This window comes from Rhinopithecus bieti, unplaced genomic scaffold (genome assembly GCF_001698545.2).
Source record: "Rhinopithecus bieti isolate Rb0 unplaced genomic scaffold, ASM169854v2 scaffold_48366, whole genome shotgun sequence".
NCBI classification, from domain to species: Eukaryota; Metazoa; Chordata; class Mammalia; order Primates; family Cercopithecidae; genus Rhinopithecus; species Rhinopithecus bieti.
Window position 1 is genome coordinate 230,729 of NW_016819035.1, and position 22,205 is coordinate 252,933.

Consider the following 22,205-nt stretch of genomic DNA (forward strand, 5'->3'; position numbering starts at 1 on the left):
TAGAAATCAGGTCGGAGAAGTGGGAATAGGGCCAGATGAATAATTTGATGTGATATGGTGTGTAATAAGGCATCACTGTGGTTTCATGAGAACCAGAGTAACAGTGAAAGCAGGGCTTTAGGAACACTAAGTTGGCACTGAGACAGAAATCAGAGTAGAAGAAAGAGTCTAGAAGCAGGTAACCAGCGTACTATTGTGGCAATTCAGGTGTAAGGTGTTAAGTCTTGGACTAAGATGGTAGCAGTGGAAATGGTGAGGAAAGAATGAATCCACAAGACAGTAAGAAGACAATAAGAAAGACTCTTCAGGATTTAGTAACGGATTTGCTACAGGAACAAAAAGTACAGAGTTCAAAGCTGCTTTGTAAGTTCTCAGGATCTAGAAGAATGAAGGTCTCACTGACACAGAAGATTAATGCCTTTATTTTGGAGAGAGAAACAGATTACACTGTTCATCTGACCCTCTTGATAGTACAAGCAGGTCAGATAAACCGTTTAAACCTTGAGATTGTACCCCAGCTGGATGGCTAGAGGTTAATCTCCTATAGAAAATAAATTTTGAAGCACAGGGTTGAAAGGGAAATAACAACCAACATATAGCTTTCTTTCATATTATTTTATTAGTACTTATAAAACAATTTATGAAAATATTTTACTTTTAAGATATGGAAACTACACTCTGAAAATATACATACCCATAGTTGTTACAATACATATCCTTGTATACACCTTGGACATTGTATTTAAGAATCATACCTGCAAGGGCTAGAAGAAACATTTTCTCTAACCTCAGTCATATAGTGTAACATTCAAGTACTTAAACCACATTGTTGAAATAAAACATGCTCTAGTGTATGGGCCTGAAGGGATTTAACTTTCTAGGTGCCATTGGTTCTTTCGTTGTGCAAGGTAAAGAACTGGAAGAGGGTTCCCTGAGAGTTAATTCACCTTAGGTGGCTCAAGTAGTGGTTTACTGTCCATACTTTATCATGGAACTAAGGGAGGGAGGAAGACCATGGAAATTCAACTTGGGCAGGTCTCCTCTCTATCATCCCTATCTATGGAGCACAGCCCCTATGTGATGATTTCTGAGACCTCTGAGTTCTCAAATGCTCCTGATTCTATAATTATCTAAGATATTTTAGATATCTTAGATATCTAAAATATGATGTTTTTGCAAGTCTAAATTCCAACACTGTAAATTAGGTGAAATAGAGATGACTTACCTACATAGACTTCATTTAGGATTTGTCAGGTGTCAAGGCAATTGATAAAATCAGCAAGCCAAAAATTCCCCCATTGAACTATTGGAAAAGATCCTTTCTCACCAAGGCACGAATCCTAGAAGGCAAGTTCCTCTTTGCTTTGGGAAAATTATGATGAGAGGGTACGAAAGAGCCTATAACCTTTCAACTCTGTGGGCTTAAGATAATGACGGATGCTTCATCTGACACAGTAAGAGCTGGAGGCTACTGCAACCTCACCAATAAAGGGTTCGTTACAACAAAGAATCATTTGTGTACTCCCTAAGTCCTGACTAACCTCCCAAGCTTTTCTAGATATTAAATTCTCTCTAACTGCAAAGTATTGGTCTGATGAAGTTCCAGATGTAAAATGTGCTGTTTGAATTCGTGGCGTTAGTGTCATGGTGCTGCATCATGGTATGGCACTGACATTTAACATCATGCTGATAACCTAGAATTTATAGTGATTTTTATTTCAATGCAGGAAACTATGAAAGTCAATCAAACATGGATTCACAAGTCTTTAATGTACAACATAAAACATTATTACATATAATTTCATAACTATAAAATAAGTTTAATACATTACCATATTTTTAAAAATTACTTTAAAAACATATACTCCAAAGTCTTCTACTTCATTTAGAGAATAAGGGAGGTATCTATTAGGGTGAGCCATATGAAACTATGGTTTTTTAAGTTAAAATAGTAAAATCTTGGCAATTACATATGGTTCAACCTAATAAGATCCTGAGAAAATTTTATTTGGCATCACACTATAAATTCAAGGGGAATTTATAGAAAATCACATTTCTAGTGAAGAGAAAACACTTCACGATGGAAATGTGCACACTGGTCATGCCAAGATTTCTTTTTGTGATTTAAAGATCTGAAATCCTGGAATGTTAAGAAAAATTTAGAGCAGTTTCAAAAAAAACTGAGGACAATTAAAATTATAGAATGCTAGCTGCAGTTGCTAATGCGACTGAAACAGAAAACTACTTGCCAAATTTGGCAATTTAAGTGTTTTAGAGGTGACATAATAAAAATTCCAGCATTAAAATGAAAAGGCACAAATATGAGTTACAAGTATAATCATTTATAAAATACTTGAAAATAAGGCCAATTCATTTGTATTATTAACACCATTAAGCAGGCACCTATTCTAAGCTTCAACTTTGTCCTCCTAAATAGAATAAGGTTGCAAATGAATTATCAACATAATACTAATTATAGCAGCATTATCAATTGCCTGGAAGGCATAGTATATAAAGATCATGGTGGTAGAACCAAGTTTCTTAGGCTCTACACTGCTAAAAGAATATCTAAAATAGCCTCCCCACCCATATCCCATCAGTACCAAAAATACATTTAAAAAATTACATATAATATTACTAGCCATAAAATTTTTTGGTTTTTCTTCAAACAATGAGCTCTCCTCTCAGCAACTCGACCCCAACAACAACAAAAAAACAAAACCAAAGCTACCAAAATATTTTTACACCAAACAGACTAGCTACTCTTAACTAATTAAAGACATACTATATTCAAAAATGGTTCTTTAGGAAATTTATTAAATATAACCAACGAAGCAAATGCAGATTTTCCAGATGTGTGCATATCCTGTCTGTGAATTAGGTGATGGTGTACTTGAAAAAAAATATGTATTTCTGCAATGATGCTTCATTTGGAACTTTGGTACCATTTACGAACGGCCGCTCCAACATTACTGGCTACTACGCAGACAGCACCACCCACTGTCCACCATGTTGGCACATTATTAAAGAAAATAATCTGAAAGATAAAAGCAAAGACCACATCCATTGTCTTCATTATTGCTACTGGCCCTGCTTTTTCTATTTGAAGTGCTTTTGTGATAAATATCTGAGCCCCCAAACCAAAGAGCGCAATGAATATGAGAAATAGCCTGTCCAACCCACAGTAAGGCAGACTCCACTCTCCTAATATAAAGAGGATGATGACAGTTTCAACGAGGCCAAGTACTACATAATACCAAATGGTCAGAAAGTAATCCACAGATTTTCCCATTTTTCTTAGGATAACTAGAGTCAATGCAGCAAACACGGCGTGTCCAATTGCTGCAAATGTTCCCTTAAGGTGGACTGAATAGCTTTCTTCGATCCCTGAAGTGTTGGAACCAAACAAAAATGGTGGTCTCACGATAAGGGTCACTCCAGCGATTGTGAACATGGTGAAAAGAGCATCCCAAGGGCTATATTTTTCCTTGAGACATATCCAGGCAAATATGGACGTAAACACTGGACTGCTAAACGTGATAACTGTGGCATCAGCGAGGGCCATTGTCTGGAAAGCATAGTATATAAGCATCATGGAGGTAGAACCAAGGACTCCTCGGAGAATGAGGAAAATTCGATGACTTTTTGGGCCTATAAACCCAGTTCTGTAAATTCAAATGAAGAAATGCATATTAAATGAAATTAACATTTGTTTTTAAATTATAATTTGCAATTAAACATTATTTTAAAAGTACTAAATATCAAAAAATAAGGGAATAGTAAATTACTTATAATATCCACAAATGAATATTATATACCTTTTAAAATAGTATTTTCTAAGTATAGTTAATGACAGTAAAGCGTTCACAGTAAAAGCAATACCAGTGCAAGTGAATTACATACATAGTAAAATTATAATTCAATTAATATAGATACGTATCCCACGTATATGTATATATATATGCTTGCAAAAGGACAAAAGGAAAATAAACTAAATGTTAATCATGTTTATCTCTTAATAGATAAAGTCATAGATAATTTTCCTTCTTTATTTTCTCCAAATTTTCTATAAAGAAAACATACCACTTTTACAATAAATACAAGGTCAAGATTCAGCTGCCCTGTTTAAGGAAACTTAGACCCAGCTAATGCTGATTCTCAATCTCATGAATTTTTCTATAAAACTTGAAACACTGCTAAGATTTATTTTAGTCATTGAATATGAGACAAGTTTTCATTGTTCTCATGAGGAGTCAAAACGCACTGAAAAAGAACATGTAGTGTTTGGAAAACCATGCTTACTGCTATTCAAATTCTTTTCAATAAATATTTACTAAGTACCTACTCTGTGTAGGTTCCTGTCTAGGTGCAACTTGCTGACTTGTTGCAGGGCTAGACTTATTTTAGATTATCATCTAGGCTACCCCGGGTATCCTGGAGTTAAAATAAAAGCACGGTCACATTTGGCCCATACTTTGAGAAGCAAAGAGTCTTCCATGATAATAAAACATAAAATGGGTCAAAACAGATTAGGACCAAGGATTTTAACAACATTCTTCCACTGTTCTTCCCCTGACAGTATCTTTATTTCAAAATGGGGAAGATAATTATGTTAGCATCAGTGTTCCGCTGCTACCCTTAGAAATTTCTAAAGCCCTACCATCATTTCTTAAAATAATGTGACTTGTCCACATTGACAGAAATTTGCAGATATTAGCAGATTTTCACTTTTCCCACCAAATCCTTAGGATATGGAGTGAAACTCTTCTAAGTGAGTCTGCACCATGTTAGAGATACAAGCAGACTTTGGTGACAAGTGACTAAAGCTTTCCATTTGGGGTGTAGGCTTTTGTGCCCAAAGAGACAAAGAGCCAGGCAGCCACCAAGGACCCAACTGGTCTCTCTCTCAGGGTTCTAAATACACTGAGGTATACGGAGGTTACAATGGTTGAAGGAAGCATAATTTTAACCCAGGCAGGGTAGGGAGTACGACAGGGAAGGAAAAGAGGAATTGGGTTGGGAGAGAACAGAGAGTGCGGAATAGAGATGATTTTCATATGCTGTTACGTTCTACACAAGGCACTCTGCCCTATAATAAATCTTATTGGACCCCTGTTATCACCTTGTAGGGCAGAGGTCACACAGTATCATTCCCTCCAGTTTACAAAAGAGGAAACTGAATATGAAAGTAACCTTGCTCAGGGTTACCCCATCACCTTTTGAGGAATACCTAAATATTATTATTATAATATTTTATTTGCCCTGGTAAGAAAGCAGCTCGTTCTAAAAAAAACTTCTGACACTAGGATACACTATTACTTCTTTTCATTCATTTTTTCCTTCCAAACAGTAGTTACGCCAAAGGAAAGAAGGGAGGGTGATACAAGACAGGAGGAATTATACAAAGAAAGCTCTGTTTTCAAAAGGGGAGGTGGTGAACAACAAAATTTCTTTCTCCCCACTTTGCTGGGTATGTGGTTTATGCTTATGGTAGAATCTTCTATGGGTGGATGCTTATGACTTTTGATGAAGCAGAGCCAAGGGGCGTAGGAACTGGTAAGTGTATGAGAGGGATAAAGCAGATACTGTAGAGTAATTATAGGCAGGTGAAAAGACACACACACATTTATTAATATCTTCTACTTTGCAGTTAAAAAATACTTACTTTCTGTATATTAAGCAAGGGAGAACAATTAGCATTTGGAGCACACATCGAAATGCACTAATCTCTACAGCATGGACGTCTTGCACTTTTTTAACCAATAAAGAGCTCACTGAGAAACAGAAGGCAGACAATAATGCGTAAAACAAGCCAAGTCCAGGACAGGGTGCTTTCTTCTTGGCTTCTGAAAAAGATTAAATTCTGGTTAGTCCTTGCTTCCAAGTGTATGTTTTATCATTTTTCGCTTAGATACTGGGAAAAATGGAGCAGTGTCAAAGGTTAATAGGCTATATTACCTCCTAAGCATATCATTTCTCTGGGCCTGTGCCATTTTCACCATCCATTATGAAGAACCATAGATGAGGACAACAATTTAAACCTGCATTTTTAAAATGCCGTTTCACCCTATCAAATGGATTTCCTATGGCTCACTGAAGAATCATTCCGCACTTACAAGTCAAGAAGTAGAATGCTTGCCAAGATGGTGAGAGAAATCTTTAAGAAAAACTTGTCAAGATGGCAAGTAAAAAATCCTTCCAAATGATATCTTATGCCATCTCACTGGTGAAATTGGCTTTATGAAGAAAGTGTTCTTTTCTGGAAAATGGGTTCTAATTGGGTTATACAGTTATCTGTTGATTATTTGACTTCCCCCAAGTCTGTGAGCTCTTCCAGGGCTGGGATCTTGCTGTCTTGTTCATGCCTGGCACATGGAAGACACTGGATAAATATTCAGTGAATGAAAGGTGAGAGAACTTCAGGGAAAAACAACAGTCTAACACTATTGGCAACAGCATAGTCTGGGAAGGTTCTCCATTTTGTTATTTTGAACTGTTAATCAAATCTACATGTAACTTTTCATGATTCACAACTGATCTTCCCATTCAGAGCACAAATTCCTCAAGGGGAGGGTGCAGGTTATCTAGCCCTTTGGATCCCAAGTGCTTTGTACAGAACTGCCAACAAATCCCTACTCTTGGCTAGATCTGAACCAGGAAACCAGTGCTTCCTCCAGGGCATCAAGTATTCAGTCATTAATGACAATCTGTGTGAGCTTTAAACTTTTGTTTAGCCACTTTCTATGTCTTAGTTTCCTACACAGGAGTAGAACCTGCTTTCAGTCTTACTCCTCTGTCATTTAGAGGAGAGCAAAAGCAGCAGGGTGGGCAGAGAATGCCCTAAAACAAAGGCCACACACTGCGGGATATGTTCTTTTTTGAAATTAACACAAAAACAGGGTTGAGGATAAGAAGGAAACATAGGCCGGGCACAGTGGCTCACACCTGTAATCCCAGCACTTTGGGAGGCCGAGGCGGGCGGATCTCAAGGTCAGAAGATCGAGACCATCCTGGTTAACACAGTGAAACCCCGTCTCTACTAAAAATACAAAAAATTAGCCGGGTGTGGTGGCAGGCTCCCAGCTACTTGGGAGGCTGAGGCAGGAGAATGGCGTGAACCCGGGAGGCAGAGCTTGCAGTGAGCTGAGTTTGCACCACTACACTCCGGCCTGGGCAACAGAGCAAGACTCCGTCTCAAAATAAAAAAAAAAAGGAAACACAAGTGGCCCTCATTGATTAAGAGCACAGTGGAACTGAAGGGTGAGTGGTTATGAGCAATTTGTAGGAAAACTCATATTATCATTCCAATCTAGGACTTTACAATGTGATAGCTATAAAACAGTATTGTGTAATGTTTTTAAAAATGCCCTTCTCTGATAAATGTAAACACCAGGTAATACATTTACACATCTTCAGGTCAGTGAGATGACTTTGCAAACTGGGACCAAACTATGCTGATGCACAGGCTTTCTGGGGCATTCTACAGCCTGGCCTTGCCGTCAAAGGCACCATTCTCTACCTCTTCCTGTTCTAGGTGCACAACTGAAGATACTGTTTTGGAACTAGCAGTCATCCTTCCTTTAAGAGGCCAGAATCCTCATTCTGTTCTGTGTCCATGTGCTCACATACTGCAGAAATAAACTGTACACATTCAGCCCATGAGAAGGAAGCTTTAGAAGATTTCCAAATGAAGTACCACAAAATACATGCCTTGGTTGTGGTCAGCCTTAGGGTTTGACCTCTGAAATTTCAGAATTCAGTTCCAAGTAAAACAGTGTTTTCTTAAAAGAAACTCAACCCCTACATAGAAACTCCACCCTCAAACAGAACAGAACGAGAAGATCAAGGACAGAAAACATCTCCCTGCTCTATGTTTCAAGTATCTTCTCCAACATAAACTTGCTAATTTTTCCCAGGAATATTTTAACGTAACATTAAATATTTTAACTCTTTAAAAATTAATTGCACCCCCTTGGCCCTGGTGACCTTTTCCCTTAAAACACATACACATATATTTCCTTGCCTATAAACACTTAAGGCTCATGCTTTCCAACTGGGAAGGGACAGACATTAGAAGGCTTCGCTGCATTTGATGATTTGTTAATGAGGGTGAGGACTGGCTCCACTCAGACAAACCTCAGTCTCTTACTGAATCATTTCAATCCTGTCAATGGAGATGAGCACCACTAGCATAATTGAAAGAGGCATTTGTTTATGTTCCATGTTCATATCTCACTGCAAGCATATATAATAATTTGGTAACTCAAATTATTCAGATTAGGTAAGTGGCCATGGTATAATTTCCTCACTTAGAAGAAAATTGCAAAGTTGCTCAGCTTTTCTATCCTCTGCTTTAAGCTGGTGATTCGCAATCCTGGTTGGGAATTAGAATCACCTGCATAACACTTAAAATTTTAATTCCCAGGTGCAGTGGCTCATAACTATAATCCCAGCACGTTGGGAGGACAAGGTGGGAGGATCTCTTGAGCCCGAAAGTTTGAGACCAGCCTGGGCAACACAGGGAAACCCCCTCGTCAATGCAAAACATATTTTTAAATTAGTTGGGTGTGGTGGTGTGTGCCTGTGGTTCCAGCTACTTGGGAGGCTTAGATGAAAGGATCAAGTAAGCCAGGGAGGTCAAGGCTGCAGTGAGCTGTGATCATGCCACTGCACTACAGCCTAGGTGACAGAGTAAGACCCTATCTCCAAAAAAAAAAAAAAAAAAAAATTAATTCTCAAACCCCATCTCAGACCCACTGAAATAGAATATCTGTAACTCTAAAAGACTCCACTGGTTTGAGAACCACTGCTACACTCAATCACTAACTCCTTCCAGAGGACGTGAGGCACAGGCCTAAGAAAATACTTCTCCTTGCTTCAGTCTAAGACCCACACTGTCCCTGAAGAAAGTAAGGAGATGTCTCGGGACAGCTGTATGCTGTCTGTTAAGGTCATCCAAGAATATAAGACATATGGGTTAACAGTTCCAACCAGAATTTGAAAAAAGCTTTGTTGAGATAAGCAGTTAGAACAAGAGGTGTCACAAAGTTCAATGACAACAGTAAAGTGTTTTTATGTCAATTTTCTTTCCAAAATACCATCTTGTCACCTTACAATAAGTCTTACTGGTAGAAACTTTCTTTGAAGTTAAAACACCCACAAGATTCTTAGATAGACTCATATAAGTATCTCATCTTGCCATGAGCTGCCTGGGGGTAGAGAATTCCTCTTCCATTCACAAAAAGGGGAAACTCCTAAGAGTTGGCATGGACTGATTCAGCATGCCACCAGAAGGACATTCAGCCAGAGGGTGACAGGTGAGAAACTGACCTTTTCAAAGCCTGCTTATCTGTTCAATTCAGCCTGGCATAACCCCTGTTCTAGAGGCACCAGCCCATTTATAAATGATCACAAGTCTGATCATTTCGGTTTGCCTTTAGGACAGAAATGGGGCAAGAATAGTCTTCCTAGAGTCTGTCTCTCTAACTTGTGGAAAGCGCACAAAGGGAGGAGGGGAAAGTGCAGTGAGATGAGAGGAACAGAAATCCAGGGTCACACTTAGGAGAGGTGACCCAGAGGACAAGGTGGTGCAGGCCGTGTAACTGTCCTAAAAGGAGATTTGCCAATTCCCTTCTTCTTGCAGGAAGCTGCTCCTGGTAGATGGTCGACTTCTAAGAGGAATGTGCTTGAAGAAGCACTTGTGGCCAGTGGAAAGGACCCTAGGCCGGTACATGGCAAGCTGGGATCCTAACCCTGGTGCTCCCTGGACATGCGCCCCTTCTCACCCCCACATTCCACATCTTGGAGGAGACAAAACAAACAAAAACCCCAAAGCCCTCACCTTCCTGGACCTCACTTTTCTCATGTGTCGAAGGACGGAGATTGAACATAAAGTGTTCTTCACGAGGGTTCCCTGGCTTTGGGGACAGGGCTGTGAGCTTCTTAACAAGATATGCCTTGTTCCGCATCGTTTGCTAAAAAAGTCCTTGTATCCCTAAAGGTTAAAAACGAGTGGTCCCACTTATCTCTGCCTTTCCAAGATTCTAAAACTCTAGGACGAACATTTTTTTTAGACTCGATGCTTTCCAGCTTCCTTTTCGGAGAGAACCCGTAGCCACCGGGATCACTTCTCAGGGTCAGCTTCCTCGCAACCTCGCCCCACTGCAGGATGGCCTCTCTCGCTGAGCCCCTACCTAAGACCTCGGGGAGGGCACGCCAAACTGCAATCTGACTCCACAGCCCTGCCCCGGCACTAATACAGGAACAGCCTGGGAATCCCAAAAGGACTGCAAGCAATCGGAAAGTTTCTTCCGTCTTGGCGCCGGCTGGGGCGCCGGGAATTCCGCTTTGCAGCCCCCCCAGCTCACAGCTCGAGGGGTTTCCCGAGCCCCGGGCAGGGTGGGGACGGAGGCGCGGTGGGGACGGAGGCGCGGTGGGCACTGTGCCCGGGTTGCTGGAACCCCAATCCGCCGGCGCCCGCTCGGGACCCCGGAGCGAGACCATAGCCCGGTCCACACCGCGCACTCACCCGGCTCGGTGCGGGAGCAACACCGCGAGGAAAGGCAGAGCCAGCACCTGCCGCTGTCTGGCGCCCCCGCTGCCTCGGCGGCCGCCGGCTCCTCACTGGCGCCCGGGGGTGCATCGTCGGTCAGCGGCAGCCCGGGCTCCTCGAGCTCCACGGCCCCGGCGCTGTCCTGAGGCAGCATCTCACTGCTCGCGATCTACCATCGGCCAGGGCAGTCTGCCGCCAGCAGCAGCGCCAGGGCTGCCGGCTCTTCCGGCGGGCGTGGCGCCCGTGCGCATGCGCGCCCGGCCCTCCCGCACTCTCCCCCAAGTGGACAGCGCGCGTCCTCCGCTGGCCTCTTAACCTGGGGAAACCCGCCGCCTCCCTGGTGGGGCTGTGGTGCCTACAGCTGGCCCTAAGGCGTCCAACCCTCTGCTGCGGGCAAGCTGGACGGCCCAGCTGCTTGGAGCCATCCTTAGCAAGTCACACTGAACCTGTCTGTCATGGCACAGACAAGGAGGGGCGCTAGGTTCCGAAGCCCCGGCGCCCGGGGGTCCTGTGGCCGCCTTTTCAGGAGGCTCAAAGAGTGGGCGTTTATTGATGTAGCCACGCTTTCAGCACCTCTGGGATACCCCGAAGATTTTACAAAGCACTATGCTTTTCTTTAAATGGTCTAGGATTTTGTTTTGTTTCCCGTGTTGTCTCTTTGCCGCTTACCGAGGAGGGTAGAATTTTGGTGGTTTGGGAAATATTTTTAAGAAAGAATTAGTGTGTAATTATAGGAAGATATATCTGTAAGTCTGACCAGAACCCATTTGTATGTTCTTTGCATTCTTTGCAAGAGTAGGCGTGCATTATTGATCGTTGGTTTTCTTTTCTTAAATGGAAATATCCTAATTTGGCCAGATGTAAGATTCAAGTAATCTGATGTAATTAGATCGGGTAGAAGATATATGTCATTTGGCCCGGGATTCACTAACAGCCTCTTATTGTTTAGCTAATAATTCTTCCATCTCTTTGCTTGCTTTATATGTAGAAGAACAGTCTCTATGCAAGGATGAACGTATCTAAACTTCTAAGTCCAATGCCAAGCAGATCACCAAAGGAGAGTGAAGTTTGCCTTTACTCAGACATTTGCCCACAGTGATCCACAGCTGAAACAGTTTTAGACTTGAAGTCAGGAATCCTAGGTTCTGGCCCTGAGTGTGTGAACTCAGTCACCACTGTACCCCTCAAAGCCTTGATTACCTCCTTTATTTAATAGAGGTCAAGTATTTCCCTTCCTGCTTCACAGAGTAGTTATGTCAATAAAATGCAATGATGCCGGCAAAAGCATAATATCACCTGGAAAACACTATGGTAGAAAATCAAAGTGTGTTTTAAACTAGGGTCAGCATACAATTTATCCTCCAAACTGGACCTTTTTTTTTTTTTTTTTGGAGAGTAAAAGGAGGAGCTCTTTTAAAAGTTATACAAAGGAATAGGCATAAACTGGGACTGTCCTAGGCAAACTGAGACAAATGGTCACCTGAATTCTAACTTGATTAACACATACTTTTGCCTTGTCTTAAAGAGAATTTAAGGCTGGGCACGGTGGCTCAGCTTGTCATGCTAGCACTTTGGGAGGCTGAGGTGGGAGGATCGCTTGAGCTCAGGAGTTTGAGACCAGCCTGGACAATATAGACCTTGTCTCTATAAAAAATAATAATAATAATAATAATACTTTTAAAAGAATTTAAGGCTACTTACAAAAATACCTGTAACAGGTTTTGTTGTCGTTGTTTTAGATAGGGAAATTTTAGGGAAGGAGGGTGAGGGTGGTAGATCATGATTATAAAGCAAGAACCAGGAAGCTTCCTCAAATATCTGGAAAGTCAAGTGCAGTTTCACAATTGCATTCTAAGATTTAGTTGTGGAAAGGGTTTGAAGAATCCTCTCCTCTTAAATGGTGAAAATTGTGGCTAGGAAGTGTAGTAAAGAAGAAAGAAGTGTGATGATTTGAGAAGGAAGTACCCTGACTGCTCCACTTTCAACACTTTCAACACCATCCTGGAAAAGGGAGAAGAAGAAGAGAAGAAAATGGATACTACACCAGTGTTGACCAGGTGACTAAAGGTGGTGAGATGCTTTCATATGTGCAGTTTATTCCCTTTAACATCCTTCCCCTCTACTGCTGACCTTCATATATAAATGGTATCAGTTATATTCATTCTTCCATTTAGCTGAGAGCCATGTTGACATAAAAGGCAACCAATGAGAAAAGTGCGGACCAGGCTGGCCTATAATCCCAGCACTTTGGGAGGCTGAGGAGGGCAGATCACTTGAGGTCGGGAGTTCAAGACCAGCGTGGCCAACATAGCGAGACCCTATCTCTACTAAAAATAAAAGAATTAGCCAGGTGTAATGGTGGGTGCCTGTAATCCTAGCTACTTCGGAGGCTGAGGCAGGAGAATCGCTTGAACCCAGGAGGTGGAGGTTGCAGTGAGCCAAGATCACACCATTGCACTACATCCTGGGCAACATGAGCGAGACTCTGTCTCAAAAAAAAAAAAAAAAAAATGCAGACCAGACTAGAAGTCAGAAGACATGGCTGTCCTGAAGCTTCACCCAGCAGAGGTGTGGGGCTGTTAAGGTCTCCCTTGAACATTGTTATTTCAGGTCTTTGGTGATGATAATGATGTTGAGCTGGTGAGAGATAGATCTCCATAGTGTGCAGGATGGGCCAGAAATCTCGACTGTGGAGGAGACTAGTTCAGAGCCTATTGAAGTGGCCCAGATGAGATTCTGACCCCAGGTAGAAACGGCAAAGAGGAAAGATGGATTTTGAGGTGGCTAGGAGATGGAATGTGCAGAACTCGTTGACTAGATGTGAAAGAGCATTGTTTCTGTATGCAAAATCATGCAGTGTTCCAGCACACACTCTTCTGCTTCCGAAGTGATTCAGTCTTCCAGTGAGAACAGGAGCTCTCACTGTGATGCCAGGTAGCCACAGCAAGGATGGCACTCCCATAGTTCTGGTGTCAAGAAGGAAGAAGGAATATGAAAGTGGAGAAGAGGTGGGTTTTTTTTTTTACCTGTCCCAAAGTCCAAGATCCTCACCATCCCCATGGCAGCAGGTGGAGACTTCCAGGTACTTCCAGGAGGAGTCAGACTCCTGGTTTCCACTGCTCTTTGCATGTCAGGGATGTTCCTAAGTGAGACGTTTGTAAGTCAGGAACTGTCTTTCATAACAAGCTGGTACCTTGGTACTGATTTGAAGGACTGCTTTTTTTCCCCAAAAAATTCATGGATTCTTAACCTTTTAAACTAATGTACCTTATGACTTGGGAAATGGCAGTTTGTTCCAAACAGCCCTAATGTTTTGTTTTGGGAAAAATCAGTACTGTGGAACATAAGATCATGTTTCTAAATAATCTTGGTTGTAAATGAAAGATGGGACCAGCGAAAGAGAGGTCATTTAGGATAAATGTAGGATAGAACACTGGAGAGGCAAAATAAACTGTTCAAATAAGTAGGAACTGACTCTGAAAATATAACAGAAAAAAATGCCAGGAGTAGCTCCTCAAACAATTAGACATAGTTACTACATGATCCAGCATTTCTACTTCTGGATATATATTCCCAGATGTAGTGAAAGCAGGAAATTGAACAGATATTTGTACATTCGTTTTCATATTAGTATTATTCACAACTGCCAAAGCTGGAAACAACTGAAATGTCCATCAGTGGATGAACAGATAAGCAAAATGTGGTATAAAGCATACAGTGGGATAGTATTCAGTCTTAAGAAATCAAATTCTGACATGCTACAACATGGATGAACCTTGAAGACATTATGCTAAGTAAATAAACCGAACATAAAAGAACAAATGTTGTATGATTCCATTTATTAGCGGGCCTAGCATAGTCAAATTCATGAGACAGAAAGTAGCATGATGGTTCCCAGGGTCTGGGATATGGAGGGAATGGGAGTTAGCATTTGATGGGTGTGGCATTTCAGTTTGGGATGGTGAAGGAGTTTGGTGGATGGATGGTGAAAGAGTTCGGTGGATGGATGGTGGTGATGGTTGTTCAGCCATGTGAATGCACTTAATGCCACTGAGTTGTATATTTAAAATGGTTAAAATGGTAAATTTTATGTATATTTTATTAAACTTTTTAAGGGGTTAAAAATGCCAGGGAAAACAGTTCTGAGAGTTTGAACTTGGTGCAGACACTTTAAAGCCCTTATCAGATTTTTGAAGTTTCTTTGAAGTCCTGTGTTCCATTTTTAAAAAGGTATGACAATTTTCCATTCTGGTCCCTAATATATCTTTATCTCCATACCATTTTTCATGTAATGCATTCAGCTAGTGTTGTTTGAGTGCACACACTGGACAGCTTACAGTTCTTAGCAGTGGTTGAGTGGGGAACAAAAGAGACAAGGCTTAGGACCTGATGGGGATTGGGTGGGGGATGATAGAGAAATGGAAAAATGATGCTAGCATTACCTAGCATCCTGCAAAATCCATGTGCCAGAGGTGTGGCACTCATTTAGCTCCCAGTTTTTTGTTCTCTCCTCTTGGACAAATTGGGCTGGGAGTCAGGATGCTCCCTTTCTTTTTTTTTTCTCATTTCAATATAAAAATAATCTGTTACTATTAATGAGGTTTTAATATATTATATTTATTTATTTTTATTTATTTTTTATTATACTTTAAGTTCTAGGGTACATGTGCATAACGTGCAGGTTTGTTACATATGTATATTTGTGATGCTCCCTTTCAAGGGAGCTCTGACGATGTGGCCAGGACATTCTCCAGTTCTTCCTTGCTTTCCTACTCTCTGATCTGTTCCCATACTGCAAAAGGCAGCTTCTGTATAAATGATTTCTGACACCCCAGGGAACTTGTATTTTTCTTTGAGAACTTTCTGTTTACAGATTCTCTGAGAGTGAGGATGCCTGAGCTTTAGACTTGGCCCTGGATGTTGCTACAGAATTCACATTAACCCCAGATTTGTCATGACTTGGGATTTGGATTTCACTCAACTCTCATTTTGATAATTACCATTTATGAAAGAATCAAAATGTGCCAGGCACTATTGAGCTCATCAGCTCATTTAATACTCAGGAGAGCTTTATCCAGCAGTTTTGCTTAATAGTTAAAAGCAGAGCTCTGGAGTCAGAATGCCCAGGGTCCATTCCTGGATGTACCACTTACCAGCCTTGTGACTTCCGACACATGACAGCCCATTGCTCTGAGCCTCTATTTTCACACCTATAAAAAAGAATAATAGTAGTATCTAGCTGTTGCGGGGATAAAATGAGATAATACTTGTAGAGTACCTGACAGTAAGTACTCTTTTTTAAAAAGTATGCATTTTGTCATCCTCATTTTATAGATGAGAAAATTGAGACTCAGAGATGTTAAACCAGTTGCCCAAAGTCAAACTGATAGTGAAGGGCATAGGTAAGATTGAAACCCAGGATTATCAGATGCCTATTTGGGTGGTCCTGACGACTCTGCTCTATTGTTTGCCCAGAGAGCTGAATTGCCAGGGTTGCTGGTTTCTGAGAGGACCTCATTAGAGCATAGTTTCTTTCACTCGATGTTCTGGTTTGAACCCTGAGACCATTGCGATGGCAATACTCAATGATAGCTTTCCACACTATAGTGGTGCTGTGTGATGTACACCAGGCTTATGGTGTCTCTCTAGCATCTTAACTTTCCTAGAGTAAAATGCTATGAAATAAAGAAGAAAAACAATTTTTATAATGTTAACAGAAGCCAACCTCTGTCTTAATCTGCTATGAGAACAGTCATATTCCAGTGTCTACAGCTCTGATGTCTTCCTAACTCACTTCTGCTGTCCAAACTATGGGTCCTAGCTGGGTCCCACAGGGGATGGAGGCTGTTCATAGGCGATTTGCAACGTGAATACCTTCTTAATAACTCAGACCTAATGTTAGTCCCTTCCTGAATCGTCTGCATGCCCCCAGGCACTCTGTTATTCTCCCTCTGCTCCTTCTTGCTCTCTGCTCCATTTCTCTGTACCCATTACTGGATGTTCCTCCAATTCCTGATTCTGTGGAACAAAAAGGGCAAACGTTAATTTCTACTAAGATGAGACCTCAAGGAGGAAGAAGACTTAAGCCAAGTGTCAGCGAGCAGAGAATTCCAATACCAAACTACAAAGCATGATTTACTCTACAGACAAACATATGTATACACACACACACACACACACACACACACACACACACACACAGTGCTTGACTACCACAACCCAATAAGAGAAGCCAGTTCTAGTCCCCTAAAGGAGCAGCAGCAATTTCACCTTCAGTGATAGTAAGGATAGAAAGCACTCAAGAAGTTCCATTTACATACAAAACCATATATATTTGCTTTGTATATTTGTATATTAGCTGGGACTACAGGCACGTTCCAACACATCTGGCTAATTTTGCAATTCTTGTAGAGACAAGGTCTCACTATATTGCCCAAGCAGGTCTCAAACTCCTGGTCTCAAGTAATCCTTCCACCTCCACCTCCTTAAGGTGCTGGACGTGAACCACTGTGACTGGCCCCAAGCCCAAGTTCTTAACCATTACTGCCCTAAAACAACAATGCTTCTAGGCAATTCTGGTTTGACAAGGGCAATATTTCCTTCAGCCTCCATAGTGTGTGTGTATTCATATTTGTCATAGATTTAGATAAAATGTATGACAAATATAACAATAGCTTGCTTGAAGGATAGAGAGGAGGAAATAGGTTATAAGTTTCTTTAAATATATGCATTGTTAGTATTTTGTTTAGGACAGTCAGTTACCTCTTAAGGAGATTACAAAATGAGGAGAAAAACTTTTTATGTATACTCAAATGTTTACCTCTTCTGAAACTCTTCATTCCTTTGTCTAGAACTCTATCTCTATGTGATACATGTGGTATCATTTTCCTTTAGCCTGAGGAACTTTTAAAACATTTCTTGTAGAGTAAAAAATGTATTTATATTTTGTGTTTTCAGGAATATATGTGTTGGATATACAGTTACAGGTTGACAGTTTTTTTCTTTCGAGGCCTTAAAAATCTTGTTCTATTTTCTTCTGGCTGACTTGTCTCTGATGATAAATCAGTGTTAATATTATCTCTGTCCCACTGTTTTCTCTGGCAACTTTTTTTTAAAGGTGATCAACCTTATGTCATATATATTTTATATTTTAACTTTTTTATTTTAATTTTATGGGTACATAGTAGGTGTATATATTGATGGAGTACATGAGATATTTTGATACAGGCACATAATGTGTAATACTCCCATCAGGGTAAATCCATCACCTTAAGAATTCATCATTTCTTTGTGTTACTAACATTTCAATTATACCCCCTCAGTAATTCCAAAATGTGTAACAAATTATTGCTTACTGTAGTCACCCTTTTGTGCTATCAAATATGAGATCATATTCATTGTATCTAAGGATATTTTTGTACCTACTCACCATCCCCTTTTCCTACCCCTGCCCCCACTACCCTTCCCAGCCTCTGGTAACCATCCTCCTGCTGCCTGTCTCCATGAGTTCAATTGTTTTAAATTTAGCTCCCACAAATGAGTGTGAACATATGAAGTTTGTCTTTCTGTGCCTGGCTTATTTCACTTAACATAATGTCCTCCAGTTCCATCCATGTCATTGCAAATGACAGAATCTTATTCTTTTTTATGACTGAAAAGTATTCCACTGTGTGTATGCACCACATTTTCTTTATCCATTCATTTGTTGATGGGCACTTAGGTTGATTCCAAATCCTGGCTATTGTGAATAGTGCTGCAATAAACATGGGAGTATAGATATCTCTTTGATATATTAATTTTCTTCCTTTTGGGTATAAACTTAGCAGTGGGGTTGTTGGATCATATGGTAGTTCTATTTTAGTTTGTTGAGGAACCTCATACTGTTTTTATAGCGGCTGTACTAATTTACATTCCCACCAATGTTGTATGAGGATTTCTGTTTCTCCACGTCTTCACCCCCATTTGTTATTGCCTGTCTTTTTGATAAAAAATATTTTAACTGGGGTGAGATGATATTTCATAGTAGGTTGAATTTGCACTTCTGTGATGATCAGTGATTTTGAGTACATTTTCATATACCTGTTTGCCATTTGATGTCTTCTTTCAAGAAATGTCTGTTTAGATCTTAAGCTCATTTTAAAATCAGACTATTAAATTTGTTTTGTTTCCTATTAAGTTGTTTGAGCTCCTTATATATTTGGCTTATTAATCCCTTGCCAGATGGGTAGTTTACAAATATTTCCACCCATTCTGTGGGTCATCTCTTCACTATGATGATTGTTTCCTTTGTTGTGCAGAAGCTTTTTAACTTGATGTGATCCTCTTTGTCCTTTGTTGCTTTGGCAGCCTGTGCTTTTGGGGTACTGCTCAAGAAATTTCTGCTCAGACCAATGTCCTGGAGAGTTTCTCCAAAGTTTTATTTTAGTAGTTTCAAAGTTTTGGGTATTAAATTTAAGTCTTTAATCCATTTTGATTTTATTTTTCTATATGGTGAGAGATAGGGATCTAGTTTCATTCTTCAGTATATTTATTGCATCGTTTATTGAAGAGACTGTCTTTTCCCTATTGTGTGTTTTTGGCAACTTTGTCAAAAATTAGTTCACTGTAGATGTATGGACTTTTTTCTGGGTTCTTTATTCTGTTCCATTGATCTACGTGTCCGTTTTTATGCAAGTACCATGCCATATTGGTTACTATAGCTCTGTAGTTTAATTTGAAGTCAGGTAATATGATTCGTCTAGTTTTGTTCTTTTTGTTCAGGATGGCTTTGGCTATTCTGGGTCTTTTGTGGTTCCATATAAATTTTAGGATTGTTTTTTCTATATCTATAAAAAAAGTCATTGGTATTTTGATAGGGATTATATTGAATCTGTAGACTGCTTAGGGTAGTTATGGACATTTTAATAATATTGATTCATTCAATCCATGAACATGGAATATCTTTCTGTTTTTATTATGCCCTGTTTAATTTCTTGCATCAATGTTTTATAGTTTTCATTGTAGAGATCTTTCTCTTCTTTGGTTAAGTTTATTCCTAAGTATTTTATTTATAGCTGTTGTAAATGGAATTACTTTCTCAGTTTCTTTTTCAGACTGTTGCTGTTGGCATATAGAAATGCTACTGATTTTTGGCCAGGCACGGTGGCTCATGCCTGTAATCCCAGCACTTTGGGAGGCCGAGGTGAGTGGATCACAAGGTCAGGAGATCGAGACCATCCTGGCTAACACGGTGAAACCCCATCTCTACTAAAAAAATACAAAAAAATTAGCTGGGCGTGGTAGCAGGTGCCTGTAGACCCAGCTACTTGGGAGGCTGAGGCAGGAGAATGGCGTGAACCTTGGAGGTGGAGGTTGCAGTGAGCCGAGATCATGCCACTGCACTCCAGCCTGGGGGACAGAGCAAGACTCTGTCTCTATAAATAAATAAATAAATAAATAAATAAATAAATAAATACTACTGATTTTTGTATGTTGATTTTGTATCCTGTAACTTCACTAAATTTGTTTATCAGCTCTAATAGTTTTTTGGTGGTGTCTTTAGTTTCTTTAAACATAGGATTATAACATTTGCAAACAAAGATAATTTGACTTCTTCCTTTTCAATTTTCATGCCCTTTATTTCTTTCTCTTGTCTGATTGCTCTCACTAAGACTTTCAGTCCTATGTTGAGTAACAGTGGTGACAGTGAATATCCGTTTGTTTCCAGGAATTTTTCAGTTTTCTTCTTAATTTCTTCATTGGCCCACTGGTCATTCAGGAGCATATTGTTTAATTTTCATGTATTTGTATAGTTTCCAAGTTCTTCTTGTTATTGCTTTCTAGTTTTAGTCTATTGTGGTCAGAGAAGATATTTTATATGATTTCAGTTTTTTTTTTTTTTTTTAATGTTTTAAGACATTAGGCTGGATGTGGTAGCTCACACCTGTAATGCTAGCACTTTCGGAGGCCAAGGCAGGTGGGCCACTTGAGTCCAGAGTTTGGGACCAGCCTGGGAAACATGGTAAAACCACCATGTCTCTACAACAAATTACAAAGAATTAGCTGGGCATAGTAGTGTGTAATTGTAGTCCCAGCTACCCAGAAGGCTGAAAAGGAAAGATCACCTGAGCCTGGGAGGTCAAGGCTACAGTGACCCATTACAGTGAGCCTTGGTCACACCACTGTACTCCAGCCTGGCAACAGAGTAAGACCCTGTCTCAATAAATAAATAAATAAACAAATATTGACTTTACATATCTGGCTGCTCCAGCGTCTAGTGTATTTATATTTACAATTGTTATATCCTGTTGTTGAATTGATCCTTTTTCCATTATATAATGACCATCTTTGTCTGTATTTATAGTTTTTGTCTTGAAATCTATTTTGTCTGATATAGGTATAGCTACTCCTGCTGGTTTTTTTGGTTTTCATTTGCATGGAATATCTTTTTCCATACCTTTGTTTTCAGTCTATATGTGTCTTTATAGGTAAAGTGTGTTTTTTGTAGGCAACAGATTACTGGGTCTTGTTTTGTTTTGTGTTTTTAATCCATGTAGCCAGTCTATGTCTTTGGATTGGAGCGTTTAGTCCATTTACATTCAGTGTTATTAACGATAAGTAAAGACTTACTCCTGCCATTTTGTTATTTGTTTTCTGGTTGTTTTGTGGTCTTCTCTTCATTTTTTCCTTGCTGTCTTGTTTTTTTTGGAAATGATTTTTTTCTGGTGGTGTGTTTTGATTTTTTCTTTTTTTTGTGTGTGTAATTGTTGTAGGTATTTGATTTGAGGTTACCATGGGGCTTGCAAATAACATCTTAAAGCCCATTATTTTAAGCTGATGACAACTTAACTCTGATTGCAAAATTGAACACAGAAACTAATGAACAAGCCAGGGGAAAACTAATACAAATTCAATACTTTAACTTCATCGCCTCTCTTATGTTTTTGTTGTTTCTGTTTATACCTTATAATACTCTCTGTGTCTTCAAAATTTGTTGTAGTTATTATTTTTGATAGATTCATCTTTTTTAGTCTTCCTACTAAAGATATAAGTAGTTTGCACACCACAATTACACTGTTATAATATTCTTTATTTGTTTATGTACTTATTGTTACTTACCAGTAAGTTTTGTACCTTTACATGATTTCTTATTTCTCATTAATGTCCCTTTCTTTCAGATTGAATTGCCATTAGCATTTCTTAAAAGACAGGTCTGGTGTTTAAAAAAATCACTCAATTTTTGTTTGTCTGATAAAGTATTTATTTCTCCTTCATGTTTGAAAGATATTTTCACTGGATATAATATTCTGGGATAAGATAGTTTTCTTCAGCACTTTAAATATCATACTACTCTTCTGGCCTGTAAGGTTTCCACTGAGAAATCTGCTGTCAGACATATTGGAGCTGCCTTATATGTTACTTATTTCTTTTGTCTTGGTGCTTTTAGAATCTTTTCTTTATCCTTGACCTTTGGGAGTTTGATTATTAAATCACTTGAGGTAGTCTTATTTGGGTTAAATCTGCTTGGTGTTCTATAACCTTCTTGTACTTGAATATTGACATATTTCTTTAGGTTTGGAAAGTTCTTTGTTATTATCTCTTTGATTAAATTACCCTATTCTCTCTCTCTACCACCTCTTTAAGGCCAATAATTTAGATTTCCCTTTTGAGGCTA

General features: G+C 39.7%; 1 protein-coding gene across 2 annotated transcripts; it reads right to left on the reverse strand.

The window, feature by feature from the left end:
• Nucleotides 1–596: 596 nt before the first annotated feature.
• SLC35G1 (solute carrier family 35 member G1) lies at nucleotides 597–10,767 on the reverse strand. 2 transcript variants are annotated; one of them, XM_017858061.1, is made up of 3 exons: nucleotides 10,529–10,767; nucleotides 5,666–5,843; nucleotides 597–3,665 (listed from the first exon to the last, which is right to left on the reverse strand). In XM_017858061.1, exons 1-3 carry the CDS (start codon nucleotides 10,704–10,706, stop codon nucleotides 2,927–2,929), a joined length of 1,095 nt encoding a protein of 364 aa, XP_017713550.1. In that variant the 5' UTR covers nucleotides 10,707–10,767; the 3' UTR covers nucleotides 597–2,926. The 2 variants fall into 2 exon arrangements, with proteins under 2 accessions (XP_017713550.1, XP_017713549.1); XM_017858060.1 differs by having other exon boundaries at nucleotides 5,666–5,846.
• Nucleotides 10,768–22,205: the final 11,438 nt, after the last annotated feature.

Coding starts and splice junctions, on each gene's coding strand:
- SLC35G1 (XM_017858060.1), bottom strand. CDS start 10,706: ATGCTGCCTCAGGACAGCGCCGGGGCCGTGGAGCTCGAGGAGCCCGGG. Junction 5,847..10,528: donor TTGCTCCCGCACCGAGCCGG/GTGAGTGCGCGG, acceptor AATCTTTTTCAG/AAGCCAAGAAGAAAGCACCC. Junction 3,666..5,665: donor CCTTGCTTAATATACAGAAA/GTAAGTATTTTT, acceptor TTGAATTTACAG/AACTGGGTTTATAGGCCCAA.